The 16,473-nt window shown below is 33.4% G+C and overlaps 2 protein-coding genes across 11 annotated transcripts in view; one reads left to right on the top strand and one right to left on the bottom strand.

The window, feature by feature from the left end:
- MEF2C (myocyte enhancer factor 2C) overlaps window positions 1-8,137 on the bottom strand; it is a 168,233-nt gene extending 160,096 nt beyond the window's left edge. For 6 of the 10 annotated variants that reach the window (XM_066381810.1, XM_066381811.1, XM_066381812.1 and 3 more), the window contains exon 1: window positions 7,951-8,136. The gene's annotated coding sequence lies outside the window, so the exon portion shown is untranslated. Of the gene's footprint in view, window positions 1-7,950 lie in introns of all 10 variants that reach the window. The other 4 variants (XM_066381821.1, XM_066381820.1, XM_066381817.1 and 1 more) reach the window with 2 other exon arrangements.
- Window positions 1-16,473, top strand: part of LOC136404256 (uncharacterized) — a 156,906-nt gene that overhangs the window by 13,435 nt on the left and 126,998 nt on the right. The window contains exons 3-4 of the mRNA XM_066383636.1: window positions 4,700-4,790; window positions 9,218-9,278. Coding sequence (XP_066239733.1) covers window positions 4,700-4,790; window positions 9,218-9,278 — 152 coding nt within the window. The remainder of the gene's footprint in view (window positions 1-4,699; window positions 4,791-9,217; window positions 9,279-16,473) is intronic.

Consider the following 16,473-nt stretch of genomic DNA (forward strand, 5'->3'; position numbering starts at 1 on the left):
CGCTTTTGGCAGGAGACTTTCAGCATGTCTCAGGTACTCCTGGCCCTCTCTCCCTTCCCTAAAGTCACTGCATTGGCCAACATACAGGTTAGCCCTGGGTCCAAGTCAATGGGAATTCTTACTCTTAATTGAAGAAAAAAAATTTACTGTTTTACAAAAGGTTGGAATTGGAAGATGAGCTATCAACAGAATGTCATGATGCTGCTTGAAAATTTGTGTACTTATTATTTTTAAAAAGTATTGTACACTTTAGTACCTGTTGTTCTAGCCTTTATTTGCTCTTTGCATGGGAGGCACACAGTTGCCACATGTCCCTTGGGCTGTCACTTGGTCTTACCCTGTGCACACTTTCTTCTGCCCCTGCCCCCAAAGCCACCAGAAGTATAAGTAGTGATTATTTCTCCAGAAACATCTTGAAGGGGGTGTAAAAACCCTGTGAAGACAATATGTGTTGCTTCCTGGATGAAGGGTAGAATTTGGAAGATTTGGCTAGAGGTTCAAGGTTGGAGGGCAAAATGCATTCTTCCTTTCATCTCCTCAGTGAAATCACTGATAAAGCATCTTCCTATGTGCAGAAATGGGGCACATAAATTAGACATTACCCAAGTCTGTACAGCATTAAACCTGTAAATGCTGAGTATCCATATCAAATGGGATGTACTTTATATTAAAAATCATCACTCTGAAGAGATTTAGAAATGATGAAATATGGTTCTAAGTAAAAGTTTTTGAATACTATTTAAAGAGGAGTGAGAAACATTCTACATTTTCTGGTTCCTTTTGATTCCTGTTAGTAATAACTAAATAACTAATTAATAGAATTTCTCCCCATTTTTTTCCATTTCCTTCTTCTTTCCTTTCTTCCCTCATCTTTTCTGCTCCATCTCTTTATCATCAGTTGTAATTTGTTAAATTTTCAGTTGTAGACTCAGTAAAGTTACACAGACATGACTGGTTATTAGCAATCATATTTTTTCACTGCTTTGTAAGTTTTATTTTCTGTTTCAGGTCATAGGACGTTATTAACAATATTTTTCTATTTATCTGAATCACTTCAAAATAAAATACTGCTAACAAAGGAGCTTATCTCTAAATAAGTGATATATGATATAGATAATATAGAAGAGTTTCTGTGATATTTCTTCTTAATCATAATTATTCTGATAACAATGATGATGAAGTCACAATAAATAAGACAAGTTCTGTGTTATTTATGTAATGTTTTTTAAGGATTTATGTTTATTCATCCACATATCTCATCTCAACCTTATATAGCTATAAGATTCTAGTTTGTGCAGTGTGTGGCCACACACTGACTCGCACACAGGAAAATAAAGCCTTTGGTTTCCTTTACATTATTGCTAGTCCAGAAACTCAAACTCTCCAGGCCAGTGATGATTGAGTATTCTAAAACTTAATGTGTATGCATGCCGACTTCTCATAGTACTGTCTATGCTGTTTCTTTTTTATGGCATTCTTGAAGAGTCAGTTCAAACCACTTTTCATATTTCAAACTGTATTATTTAGTGCCTGAAATTCAAGGAGAATTTGAGAATGATCTTTGGCTTATAACTAGTATTGGGGGAACTTTATTATTCACCAATCCACATAAAAATAATTTAAATAAATGAACTATGTAAGTGCTAGTTTTCTTGCTACTGTATGGGAGAACCAACCCTCTTAAAGAAAAGGCTCTTGTTGCTGGACTTGTGGTGACGCAGTGGATAAAGTGTCAAACTGGAATGCTGAGGTTGTCGGTTTGAAACCCAGGTATTTCCTAGTCAAGGCACATAAGAGGAACAACTACTACAATTTGATGCTTCCTGCTCCTCATCCCCCTCTCCTGCCACTTTTCTCTCTCCCTCTCTCTAAAATCAATAAATAAAATCTTTAAAGAAAAAGAAAAAAAAAGCTCTTGGGAGGACAGAACAATCTAGTAGAGAAGAGTTTATCAGAGTGCCTGAAATTCATCCAGATCTTGGCCCCACCTCAGGCCCACTGACCCACAGTCTCAGGAGTCTGCATTTTATCTAGCTCCTCAGGTGTTTCTTTATATACATTTTGCTGGCAAGCCACCGCCTTAGGGTAAGAGTAGCATAGACCTGCAAAGGCCTTCTAATTTAACAACTTTGACTTTTTCCTATTATTTGTTTCTGTTCTCTCAACTAATCTTAACAAGTTTTATGGAACTTTAAATTAGTAAACACCTTTCAAAATAGTAAGAGTGAGAGTTCAAAATAATATTACTATTTCCATTGCCTAAATTGCTTCATATTGTTAAAGAGCAAGTAGACATGCCATATATATATTGTCCACTGTAATTAGAAAACTGATTAACCAATATGAGGACCTAATTCTCCCAAATTTCTGAACTATCTTCATCTTTACTCATCAGAAAGGTAGCCCTTTCTTTGGATGGAGTATGTTCCTGTCTGAGAAGCCTGCCCAGTGGCTTCAGGTCCAGGTTCCTCTGCCATTAGTGCCTGACAGACCGCTCAGGCTTCAGGAACCCCCAGCTATTCGTGAGCCTAGATTCTTTGCAACCAGGACTAGCACTGTTCATGATCACTTGAGAAATGTGGCTTTTCACTAATCAATGCAACTGTTACTATGACCTCGGTAGTCACCCCTGCCTGCCGAGCAGTTATAAAGGGACTTCACAACAGGGCCGTCCCTGGCAACGCGGCCTTTTAACCTCTCTCCAGACTCAGCTGTTGCCATTAACCCCTCCTGGATCCAGATATTTTTAACATTTCAGATTAGGGGTTCTCTGATGCTACTGTTTCTTATTACAATGTTTTCTTTTTCTTACACAAACACGTTCTCATACTAGTTTACTTACAGCAGTGAGTGTGGTAGATATTATTTTTCATTGAAAATTTTTCTTCCATTTTATAAAAATAAAAACATTAATTGACCATTAAGTCCTTTGTGTCAACTGAGCCTTACAGAGCTATGTGTGGTAATATAATTTTGAGGGTGAGAGCTTTCATGTTTTGTTACCAGGGTACCCAACTGGGAAAAATATGGCCAGCTGGTTGGTAGTGTATTACAGAGTGATTTTGTTTTGCCCACTGGTTTCACAGGCTAAATACTGTTGTTAGTTTTAATTATTTGGAATGCAGACATGGTGGGCTACTTATAGCAATAGGGACAGGGCAAGGAATGCCACTGCAGATTGAAGCCACCAATATGCTCTAGGATTCTTCTGGGATTCACATGAAGTAGAGGAAACATCCTTTACTGGATAACTAAAACTTCCTTTCCTATGATTTACACATAGCCCAAACAGCCCAGCAGACTCGCATCAGTTCAGTAGCCTCACAGAGGTTACACGACTTGTTTCCAATCACAAAATCACTAAGCAGTGAAACAGAGACTATGACTCAGAACTGCCTACTTCTGCTCTGGTACTCTTTGGATAGCACTATTCAATTCTAAAGAGAAAATGTTGATGATCTTTAAAAAGCCAGTGAGAGACATCTTACTTTCACTAACACCCCTTTGAGATACAGGGAGATAACTGAATTTTTTGAAAGTTTTGTGATTTTGCATATTTTGTTATGACACCCATTTCTTAACAACTGTTAGAAATGGATATAATTTACTCATTATTGTACTTAAAATTGATTTGCATACTGTTATTGCATATTGTTAAGTGGTTTGCTAATTAATAAGTAATGTTGATTTGTACTAAATATAGTAGGATAAGCAAATACATTTGTAAATTTTGATATATAATTTAGTTGCTAAATTGTATTAGAGAGCTATTGGTGATTATTTTAGACCTATCTTGAAGAGAACCCTGTACACAATTTTCTTCCATATCTTCTATCAGCTTTTTAAACTGCCCCCTCTTATTTATTATTCGCATGTCTGGGTTTTAAAGCAAATGCTTCTGCAAACCCAAGGCTAAGATAAATTCTTTTAAATTAACAACAAGGTTGATATCTCCTAAATGGTTTCTTTTCTGAAGGGTCAGAAAACAATTATTTAGTTTGAATATATTTTCATGACCTTGTCTGAGTCAGTATGTTGTATAGCATATCATTATATTCTAGTATAACAATAACTATTTATTGATAAAATTTATTGATGTAATTAATAATTATTTGAGTTAACATAAGACACCTATATTAATATGGCATTATTGAGTCATAGGTTTTCTGAGCTGTTAGGAAACACTTGCTGAGGAGGCTTTTGGAGTCCAGAGAGGTTTGGCAGTTACAGACACACACACACACACACACACACACACACACACACACACACTAGTTAGTGTTGAGTCAGTTATATGAACTGTTTAATATATTCTGCACATGAGTATTATTTGAGTATTATACATATGTTTATGCTTTGATATATTTTGTATTTTTAATTATTCCTTAAGATTTCAAAAAACTTTGCAACCTCAACTTTTGATTTCTGCATCCATCTAAACATAGATATTGCCACTGATTTTTTTTTCTATTTTACATACAGCATCAATATATTCAGTTTGGAAATCAATTTAAATGGTAAAGAGAATTAAAAAATGTACCATAATTATTTTAATGTGTTTCTGCTCTTTTTAAAACTATATTTTAATATGCTCTGATAAAATTGTGCATTTGTCCAAGAATGTACTAAATTTGGTGACTAACTGTTCTGCAGGGAAATGTAATTCACTTTAATTCCATGTTCTCTTTTTCACATGTAGTTTGATAGCTCATCTAAGAAAAAAATCACTAGCTATGAAGTTGGCAGACACACCTCAGTCTGCATCTACATCCTCACGTTGGTGACTTTGGGTAAGTTTCATTTTTTTAACTTTTTCTTTTAGATTTTATTTATTGATTTTAAATAGAAGAGACAGAGAGAAAGGCAAGGGAGAAGGAGGCACCAACTCGCAGGTGTTTCTCAGATGTGCCTTGACCTGGAAAACCTGGGGTCTCAGACTGGCATCCTCAGCAGTCCTGGTTGATACTTTATCCGCTGCGCCACCACAGGTCAGGTGGTAAATTTCACTTTTGTGCTTCTGTTTTATTTTCTTTAAAATGAGAAGTGGAAAGCTTCAAGGACATTTTCCTGTATCTCAAAGATTTCATGAGCCCAAATGATTTGGTTGAAAGTAATATGTGGGCATCATTACTTGGCTGCCCAGTATTTTCATGGACATACACTTGTTAAAACATCTGAATGGCATGTAAGGAAATTAAGTCTTTGTAAGTGTGAAATGTGGACATCAGGAGAAGTGGGATAAATAAGAACAGGAAGGGGAAGTGACAAAGGAGGAACGGGAGTTGGTTGTAATGATTCCTCTTTTACTTCTTTATATCTGCAGTCTAGTTATTCCTATTTGAATACCTACTGGCACCAGGTATTATCAACAGGGATGAGTAATATGTAATTTTTATCTTTACTGGGTTACGTAAAGTAACCAGACAGTTGACAGCTGTCAGTCAGGTGTCTGGTCAATGAGGAGATACATATAAAGCTACCAAAATATTTTTGTTTCTTAAAATACTTACAAGTAAATCATTCTAGCTGGAAACTTTATTGTCCTGAAATTAAATAGGTTGATACTTGGATTGTAATTTATTGAAGTTAGTTGTTAGAGAATCAAGATTATCTTTATGAATATATAAGATAAAATGTTTTTCAAAAATAGGGAATAATTACTTTTTTCTAATTTAAATAAGCTAGCCTTAAAATCTGAAGATATATTGCAAATAATGCTTAAAATGCTGTTTTCAAATTAACCTTTTAGGGCACATATGACTGACTTATAGTGACTTTAGACCACAATTTCTGACTAGTACTTATTAAAGAAACCATTTCTATATATTGAAGGAGTTGGCATAGGTATTTTCATGCCATGAAAGTGGAGGAGCTGTCAGAAAAAGACAAACATGTAGCTGTGTGTCAAACTAGGGATTAAAGCTTCTCATAATTAAAAGAAAAAAACGTGGAATTTTAGATTGCGCCTACATTTCAGGATATGGTTAAAACCATAAATTTTAGTTATTTAGAAAATTTTAGACTAAACTTAACGTTGTTACTAACAGGTTCAGTCACACTTTAATAATTCTGAAGGGTCATGAAACTAGTTTGGAAGAAGTTTTTTTGAAATTATTGCTTATATTTGGTGTGAATTACAAATAGTATAATAATTATAGCCAATAGTAATACACATAAAGATGTAACAAATATAATTCTGAAGTTGACTTAAGAGTGTACATACAATTGTGTTGTATTTTGTTATCTATAAAAGCATGTCTCTGATTCCTTAGTAATATAGTACTTAACTGACCAGATAAAAAAAAACAATTCATCAAGTGCATGGAGTACATACTCATTTTTTAAAGGACTAGTGAAGTTATCTAAAAAATTTAGCAACCATGGTTACTCAGATGACAGAATCAAAATGAAAAAGAATAGCATGAAAATAGCTCTTTAAAAGCACAAAATATTCTTTTTTAAAAATAAAATATGCTTTAATTTTCTGAATAATATTCTACATATAATCATTTATAATGAAATTCAGATTTGGGTCTTAATTTTTGAAATATTGGTTCATTAAATGTAGATAAGATTATGTATTAAAATATTATATTTTTGTTAGGTGGGTCATTTCTGGTAATTTTTTAAACTACAAATATTTTATAATTTTAAGCAGCAACATTATTCTAAAAGAATAAATTATATAAATTTATGACATATCTGTATAATCATTAATTGAAAAATTGTTTTAAATATAGTAGTCATTTTTAAAAAGTCATATTTTGTTATTTTTCCAGTATATAACTATGTGTTACACATGTAGATTGAAAATTATTTATGGGGTCCTCATAATAAAACAATTGTCTCATCTTGTTAGTAATTTATATTTGTGGGCTTTTCTCTTCTTAAGCACCAATTCTACCCCCCACAGCCCCAAAAATTGATTTTATGCATAATAATTTATAGCATTCCTGATCAATGTATGCTGTATGTTTTTTACATTCATTAGTCCAAGTTGCTTGTGAATATGGAATTTGGTTTATTAAAATGGTTTCATATGTTTACTATGTATAGTCTCTAGCTTTGAGCTCCTTACTGGCTTAAATAAATGTTTTCAATTTGGTATAATACAACAATTTGTAGAGAAAGGCTTGAAGCAAAGTTAAAAGAATGAGTTCTCGAAATAAAATCACTTTTTAAAAATATGTCTTAACATGTGGTTTTGTTTTTCCATGTTTTGCATTAATTAAAATCCTATTTCGAACATAAAAATATTTTTGCCTAAACTTTAGAATTCACAAAATAAAAATACCAAACATATAAATGTACTACTTTTAGAAATCAATGATGTAAAAACATGCTTTAGAACTGTTTTGGTTGTTTATTTCAAGGAATTTTTTCTAAAGAACCTCTTTGTAAATTAATGAGAAAATGTTGCCACTTTTAATTATTAAATATTCTGTGCAATACATGTTTTTAAACAGTGTATTTAAAATAAATTAACTTAGTATTCTCCCTAATCATATTCCTGACACATAAACACACAAAAAATAGTAGTATATGAAATGTTTAAAAAGAGCATGCACCACTTGATTTATTGAAAAATAGCATTTTATTCATAATACATGATGATAGAATTAGAAAAAAAGATGAAATGATATTTGTGTTTACTTAAATAGTCTAATATTATATATAATTAATTCTTTACCTTTCAGGTACTGAAGATAGTAATGAAAGAGACCACTATTAAAAATATAAAGTATTAAAAAAAAATTTTTAACTAAAAAAATTGTCAAATGGTAACCGCCACTTTCTACACCAGGCAAACCCACTGTTGAGTTAATTGGCTCTGATTCCATTGGTCTCATCAATTTTCTGAATGTAGGTACCTCAGTAATGCTTCTTCTAGGATAATAAAAATCAACTTTTAGAGATTAAAAAATATATATTTTGGCAATTAAAACTCACCAGTGCCTTTCTGCTTCTCCAGGAAGTTGTACCCGTCAGCACCTGCTGAGGGCTTTGTTGTCCAAACTCTGACAGGTAAAAAAATTCCTGTAGAATAAAGCCAGACCAGCTGGCTTTGAAGAGAAACCCCCCAGTTTGGGCTGCGTTTGCCTCCTCTCCTTTTCTATGAAGACCCAGGCTTTCCCCCCTTGATCGTCAAGCCGTAAGATGCGTGATCCCAGTGCACAAGTGTCTGGCAAGCTGAGGTGCACCTGTTCCTGTCACTCTGGAGTAAATTTAGCTGTAAAGGTATCACTGACAACCAGACCTTTGTCAGTGCTGGCAAAAGAACACAGAACTGCTTCTCTCCCCTCCCCCTTCCAAGCCCTTAGGCTTCTCAGTTCAAATAGAAAATATCAAATCGGAAGTCTATCCAAAAATCATTCCTAAAAAAATGAGATTGCTTTTATATGGTAAGAAAGCAAGTATCCTTATTTCATACAGACTCCAAAATTACATTTCCACGAATAATCTTGGAACAAGACAAGTTTTTATTCAATTATTTGTGGCTGGAAACTTTTTAATGGAAACATATACTACACACTTCCTTCATTTCAGGTTATTAAATTGTGTTGAGCATTAAAGTTAGTTGCCATTTGTTCTTTTTGATCCAAAGAAATATTAGAAGGTTAAAACTTATCACATAGGAGGATTAATCATGCTACCAAAATAGAAGGCATGTAGTTCTGAGAGACTGAATGTCAAAATTGTATGCTCATAGCGCTTAAATTAATGGCAATCTAGGATCCTACTACAACATTTAAAATTGCAGCCTATGCTTGTGGGTGTTCAGGAGCTGACTAAAACTAGCGTTCTCTTACTCTTTGATGAAGGTAAGGACATTTATCATGTATGTGAATTTTTTAAAGATTAATTTCTTTCCTGAAAGCTTGAGAACAATTCCTTTTGAAGGAAAGTAGAGAGGAAGGCAGCGTTCATTGATACATCTGACATAAATATAGTTACTCAGGATATTTAAGCAGACCAAGAAGTAATGTGCTTAGACAAAGCACTCTGAGTTTCTCTTTAATAATAACAATTTCTTAAGTGGTGTTAAAAAGAGTTGTGCAAAGTACCTATTCTACTGTATTATTGCTGTTTATAAGGGTTGGGTGTGATGAGTAAAGGAAATCTAGGTCAAAATACAAAAATGCTTTGTAAAATAAACAAAGTTTCTATTTACTTACTATGTATAAACAGCCACTCACCAAACCTCATTTCTCCACAGGGCACCACTTTCAGATGAAAAATAGACCTGAATGGCATCATCCAGTATCCAAGGAAACCATGTAAGTACCTCTCTCACTGTGTACTTCTCTTACTCAGAGTTTAAAAGCTAGCTGAGTACTGAATAAGTGAATGTTTTTATTTAATAATTATACAGGAGGTACTTTTTAGGAGCCAGTGAAAAAGAAACAGGTTCTTGATTGCTACATGCATCATAACAAAACCCTTATGTTTTCATCATATTTCATAAAATTATGCATTTGCTCCCAATGTCTCCATCAATACTCATTCTTTGGTACAAAACAGCTACTCTAAGTCCTAATGAATTGAAAGTTTCAAACTTTTCCAAGACCCATTAGTGTTTGAGAAACAACATTTCAGAGGTCTTGTGCCAGAATTAAGTAGTTACCTAATTGTAATAAAACTCTACATTTTAAAAATTAAGAGAAAATTGTTTGGAGAATATTTTATTGGTAAACTGTTATAGTAATTTACTGGGTTTTAGACTTGCTTGGGGAGTGAACAAGTGAACTAAATAAGAGACAAGGTTATGAATTTAAACAATGCCAAGAACCTTGAAAGCAAGTGTAATTTTCAAGATAAAAAATCTGTTTGCAGAAAAGGTTGGGAAATTGGATATTCTTTTCTTTTTTTTCTTTTTTTTTTGTCTGCCCCTAACTAAGGTACATTATTGCAGCTAATTTCAAGGTTCTAATTCATTGTCAGAACTATGAAATCTGATGTCGACATTTAGTTTCCAGATAACAGGCTGTTCTGGAAAATGATCCATTTCTAAAATATTTGTAATATTTTAAAAATATTTCTTTACCTAGACTTTATTATTTTTTTACAGTTGTATTACCCACTTTTAAAATAAAAATTTTCAATACTAAATGATTATTCATTATTGTTTACTTTTTCATAAAAATACTTAAAATTCTCTCTATACTAGTGTAATTATTGATCTATTTTGTTAGCATCTAGATCAGGGGTAGTCAACCTTTTTATATCTACCGCACACTTTTGTATCTCTGTTAGTAAAATTTTCTAACTGCCCACCGGTTCCACAGTAATGGTGATTTATAAAGTAGGGAAGTAACTTTACTTTATAAAATTTATAAAGCAGAGTTACAGCAAGTTAAAGCACATAATAATAATTACTTACCAAGTACTTTATGTCAGATTTTCGCTAAGTTTGGTAGAATAAGTCTTTATAAAACAACTTACTATAGTTAAATCTATCTTTTTATTTATACTTTGGTTGCTCCGCTACTGCTTAGCATGAAAGCTGGAAACGCCCACTAGTGGGCGGTAGGGACCAGGTTGACTACCACTGATCTAGATGAACTATATGGTTTATTAAATCTAAATACAGATATTTTACTTTTCATCAAGGTTTTCAGGCATTGAATTTAAATGCAACTGAGTTAGCCCTGTATTTTGAGAGTTTTTCATATCATTTTCATTTACTTTTGTTACTCTTGTATTTGTCTTTCCTTGGCAACAAGGTAACTTGCTAAGCATAAATGGTAGAGAGGATGTCACTCGTAGCTTTTCCTTTTCCGCTGAATCAGACAGACCCTCATGTTCAATTTCTAACTGCAGGAGCATTCCACTTTCTCATATGAAGATGTCAAATTGCATTATTTATGTATTTCTATTTTTCTTTCATTTTATATATCTTATAGAATGCATATTTTGTTTCTTTTTTTTTTTGAATAATTTTATTTTTTAATGGGGCGACATCAATAAATCAGGATACATATATTCAAAGATAACAAGTCCAGGTTATCTTGTCGTTCAATTATGTTGCATACCCATCACCCAAAGTCAGATTGTCCTCTGTAACCTTCTATCTAGTTTTCTTTGTGCCCCTCCCCCTCCCACTTTCCCTCTTCCTTTCCTCCCTCCCCCCATAACCACCACACTCTTATCAATGTCTCTTAGTTTCACTTTTATGTCCCACCTACATATGGAATAATGCAGTTCCTGGTTTTTTCTGATTTACTTATTCACTTCGTATAATGTTATCAAGATCCCACCATTTTGCTGTAAATGATCCGATGTCATCATTTCTTATGGCTGAGTAGTATTCCATAGTGTATATGTGCCACATCTTCTTTATCCAGTCATCTATTGACGGGCTTTTTGGTTGTTTCCATGTCCTGGCCACTGTGAACAATGCTGCAATAAACATGGGGCTGCATGTGTCTTTACATATCAATGTTTCTGAGTTTTTGGGGTATATACCCAGTAGAGGGATTGCTGGGTCATAAGGTAGTTCTATTTTCAGTTTTGTGAGGAACCACCATACTTTCTTCCATAATGGTTCTCCTACTTTACATTCCCACCAACAGTGTATGAGGGTTCCTTTTTCTCCACAGCCTCTTCAACATTTGCTATTACCTGTCTTGTTAATAATAGCTAATCTAACAGGTGTGAGGTGGTATCTCATTGCAGTTTTGATGTGCATTTCTCTAATAACTAAAGAAGATGAGCATCTTTTCATATATCTGTTGACCATTTGTATTTCTTCCTGGGAGAAGTGTCTGTTCATGTCCTCTTCTCATTTTTTTTATTGGATTGTTTGTTTGTTTGTTGTTGAGTTTTATGAGTTCTTGGTATATTTTGGATATTAGGCCCTTATCTGAGCTGTTGTTTGAAAATATCATTTCCCATTTAGTTGGCTGTCTGTTTATTTTGTTATCAGTTTCTCTTGCTGAGCAAAAACTTCTTAGTCTGATGTAGTCCCATTCATTAATTTTTGCCTTCACTTCTCTTGCCTTTGGAGTCAAATTCATAAACTGCTCTTTAAAACCCAGGTCCATGATTTTAGTACCTATGTCTTCTTCTATGTACTTAATTGTTTCAGGTCTTATGTTTAGATCTTTGATCCATTTTGAGTTAATTTTAGTACAGGGGGACAAACTGTAGTCCAGTTTCATTCTTTTGCATGTGGCTTTCCAGTTTTCCCAGCACCATTTATTGAAGAGGCTTTCTTTTCTCCATTGTGTGTTGTTGGCCCCTTTGTCAAAAATTATTTGACTATATATATGTGGTTTTATTTCTGGACTTTCTATTCTGTTCCATTGGTCTGAGTGTCTATTTTTCTGCCAATACCATGCTGTTTTGATTGCCGTGGCCCTATAATATAGTTTGAAGTCAGGTATTGTAATGCCCCCAGCTTCATTCTTTTTCTTTAGGATTGCTTTGGCTATTTGGGGTTTTTTATAGTTCCATATAAATCTGATGATTTTTTGCTCTATTTCTTTAAAAAATGTCATTGGAATTTTGATGGGAATTGAATTAAATTTGTATATTGCTTTGGGTAGTATGGCCATCTTGATTATATTTATTCTTCCTAACCAAGAACAAGGTATATTCTTCCATCTCATTATATCTTTTTCGATTTCCCTTAACAATGGTTTATAGTTTTCATTGTATAAGTCCTTTACATTCTTTGGTATGTTTATTCCTAAGTATTTTATTTTTTTTGTTGAAATCGTGAAGGGGATTATTCTTTTGAGTTCGTTCTCAATTGTTTCATTGTTGGCATATAGAAAGGCTATTAACTTCTGTATGTTAATTTTGTATCCTGCAACCTTACTGTATTGGCTTATTGTTTCTAGTAGTCTTTTTGTGGATTCTTTGGGGTTTTCGATGTATATGATCATATCATCTGCAAAAAGTGATACCTTTACTTCTTCTTTTCCGATATGGATGCCTTTTATTTCTTTGTCTTGTCTGATTGCTCTGGCTAGAACCTCTAGTACCACATTAAATAAGAGTGGAGAGAGTGGACAACCCTGTCTTGTTCATGATTTAAGGGCGAAAGCCTTCAGTTTAGTGCCATTTAATATGATGTTAGCTGATGGTTTATCATATATGGCCTTTATCATGTTGAGATATTTTCCTTCTATACCCATTTTGTTGAGAGTCTTAGACATAAAATTGTGTTGTATTTTATCAAAAGCCTTTTCTACATCTATTGATAAGATCATGTGGTTTTTGTTCTTTGTTTTGTTGATATGGTGTATTACGTTAACGGTTTTACGTATGTTGAACCATCCTTGAGATTCTGGGATGAATCCCACTTGATCATGATGTATTTTTTTTTAATATGTTGTTGTATTCGATTTGCTAGTATTTTGTTTAGTATTTTAGCATCTGTATTCATTAGAGATATTGGTCTGAGTTTTCTTTTTTTGTGCCATCCTTGCCTGGTTTTGGTATGAGGGTTATGTTGACCTCATAAGATGTGTTTGGTAGTATTGCTTCTTCTTCAATTTTTTGGAAGACTTTCAGTAGAATAGGAACCAAGTCTTCTTTGAATGTTTGATAAAATTCGCTAGTATAGCCGTCAGGGCCTGGACTTTCATTTTTGGGGAGGTTTTTAATGGTTGTTTCTATTTCTTCTCTACTAATATGTCTGTTTAGGCTTTCTTCTTCTTCTTGACTCAGTCTAGGAAGGTTGTATTGTTCTAGGAATTTATCCATTTCTTCTAGGTTGTTGAATTTAGTGGCATAAAGCTTTTCATAGTATTCTACAATAATTCTTTGTATAGCTACGATGTCTGTGGTGATTTCTCCTCTTTCATTTTGGATTTTGTTTATATGAGTTCTTTCTCTTTTTTCCTTGGTAAGTCTTGCCAAGGGTTTGTCAATTTTGTTGATCTTTTCAAAGAACCAGCTCTTTGTTCTATTAATTTTTTCTATAGTTTTCTGTTCTCTATTTCATTTATTTCTGCTCTGATTTTTATTATCTCCTTTCTTCGGCTGGTTTTGGGTTGTCTTTGTTCTTGTTTTTCTAGTTCCTTAAGGTGTGAAGTTAAGTGGTTCACTTGGGCTCTCTCGTTTGTTCATATATGCCTGAAGTGATATGAACTTCCCTCTTATCACTGCTTTTGCTGCATCAAATAGATTCTGATATGTCATATTGTCATTTTCATTTGTCTATATATATCTTTTGATCTCTGCACTTATTTCTTCTTTGTCCCATTCATTTTTTAAAAGTATGTTGTTTAGTTTCCACATTTTTGTGGGATTTTTTCCCTCTTTTTTGCAGTTGAATTCTAGTTTCAAGGCTTTATGATCAGAAAATATGCTTGGTACAACTTCGATTTTTCTGAATTTGCTGATGTTGTTTTTGTGGCCCAACATATGGTCAATTCTTGAGAATGATCCATGTACACTGGAGAAAAATGTATACTCACTCACTTTGGGATGAAATGTCCTGTGGATGTCTATCATATCCAGGTGCTCTAGTGTTTTGTTTAAGGCCACTATATCTTTGTTGATTCTCTGTTTGGATGACCGATCTAGAGTCGTCAGCGGTGTATTGAGGTCTCCAAGTATGATTGTATTTTTGTCAGTTTTTGTTTTAAGGTCAATAAGTAGCTGTCTTATATATTTTGGTGCTCCTTGGTTCGGTGCATATATATTAAGAATTGTTATGTCTTCTTGCTTCAGTGTCCCCTTAGCCATTATGAAATGGCCATTTTTGTCTCTGAGTACTTTTGCTGTCTTGTAGTCAGCATTATCAGATATGAATATTGCTATGCCTGCTTTTTTTTGGATGTTATTTTCTTGTAATATTGTTTTCCAGCCTTTCACTTTGAATTTGTTTTTATCCTTGTTACTTAGATGAGTTTCCTGTAGGCAGCATACAGTTGGATTTTCTTTTTTAATCAATTCTGCTACTCTGTGCCTTTTTATTGGTGAATTTAATCCATTTACATTTAGTGTAATTATTGACACTTGTGAGTTCCCTATTGCCATTTTATATATTGCTTTCTGTTAGTTTTGTGTCTTGTTTGATCCTCTCTTTCGTTTTTCTATCTTTTGTTTTTATTTGGTTGTATTCCATACATCTTTCCTCTGTTGCTATCTTTTTTATCTCATGTGCTTCTGTGGTGGTTTTTTCAATGGTGGTTACCTTTAAGTAATGAAAAGGGTTCCTACCCTGTTCATTGTAGTGCACTATTTTGTGAGTACTTTTGCACTTCATCGTCCTTTGCTACTGTTAATCTCCATCCTCTCCCCCCCCCCCCTTTTTTTTTTTTTGTTGTCACAGTTTAAATTTGGTTTTATTGTGTTCTTCTTGGAGCTTTTACTTGTGGCTTTGTTTTTTTTTTTGTTCTTTGTATCTGATTGGAGAACCCCCTTTGGTAATTCCTGGAGTGGGGGTTTTCTGATGATAAATTCCCTCACTTTTTCTGTATCTGTGAATGTTTTTATTTCTCCTCATATTTGAAGGATAGCTTTGATGGGTATAGTATATGTGGCTGAAAGTTCCTCTCTTTCAGGACTTTAAATATTGGGGTCCACTCTCTTCTAGCTTGTAGAGTTTCTGCTGAGAAATCTGATGATAATCTAATGGACCTTCCTTTATATGTTGTATTCTTCTTTTCCCTGGCTGCCTTGAGAATTTTTTCTTTGCCTTTTGTTTGTGCCAATTTCATTACGATGTGCCTTGGAGTAGGTTTGTTGGGGTTAAGAAAACTCAGAGTTCTGTTTGCTTCTTGAATTTGAGGCTTTAGTTCTTTCCACAGGCTTGGGAAGTTCTCATCTATTATTTGTTTGAGTATGTTCTCCATTCCATTTTCTCTCTCTTCTCCCTCTGATATACCTATTATTCTTATGTTATTGTTTTTGATGGAGTCAGATAATTCTTGTAGGGCTATCTCATTTTTTTTAAATTTTTGAGTCTCTTTCTTCTTCTCTCTGTTGTGCCTGAAGTTGCTTATCTTCTATTTCACTAATCTTCTCTTCTATCTGGCCTGTTCTATTAAGCTAAGCTTGTTACCTCGTTTTTCAGCTTGTGAATTGAGTTTTTCATCTCTGATTTGTTTTTATAGTTTCAATTTCCTTGGAAATATATTCTTTGTGTTCATTGAGTTGTTTTCTGAGCTCCCTAAATTGCCTTTCTTTGTTTTCTTGTATATCTCAGAGGATTTTTAGGATTTCTATCTTGAATTCTCTGTCATTTAGCTCCAAGGTTTCCAATATATTAGATTTTTTCTCTATAGATTTTTCCTCATCTAGCTGTGTTACCTCTCTTTCTTTTGTATCCATGATATTCGATTTTCTCTTCCTTAATGGCATCTGAGGGTGGTTTTGTTGATAGTATTAATGAGATTTAATAAAGAATAAAAAGTTAAAAAAATAAAAAATCAAAAAAAGTTTTTTTTAAAAAATTAATAATGAAATAAAGAAAAATAAAATAAAATTAAAATTAAAAAAAAATGGAAATTATTC

This window comes from Saccopteryx leptura, chromosome 4 (assembly GCF_036850995.1).
Source record: "Saccopteryx leptura isolate mSacLep1 chromosome 4, mSacLep1_pri_phased_curated, whole genome shotgun sequence".
Lineage (NCBI taxonomy): Eukaryota > Metazoa > Chordata > Mammalia > Chiroptera > Emballonuridae > Saccopteryx > Saccopteryx leptura.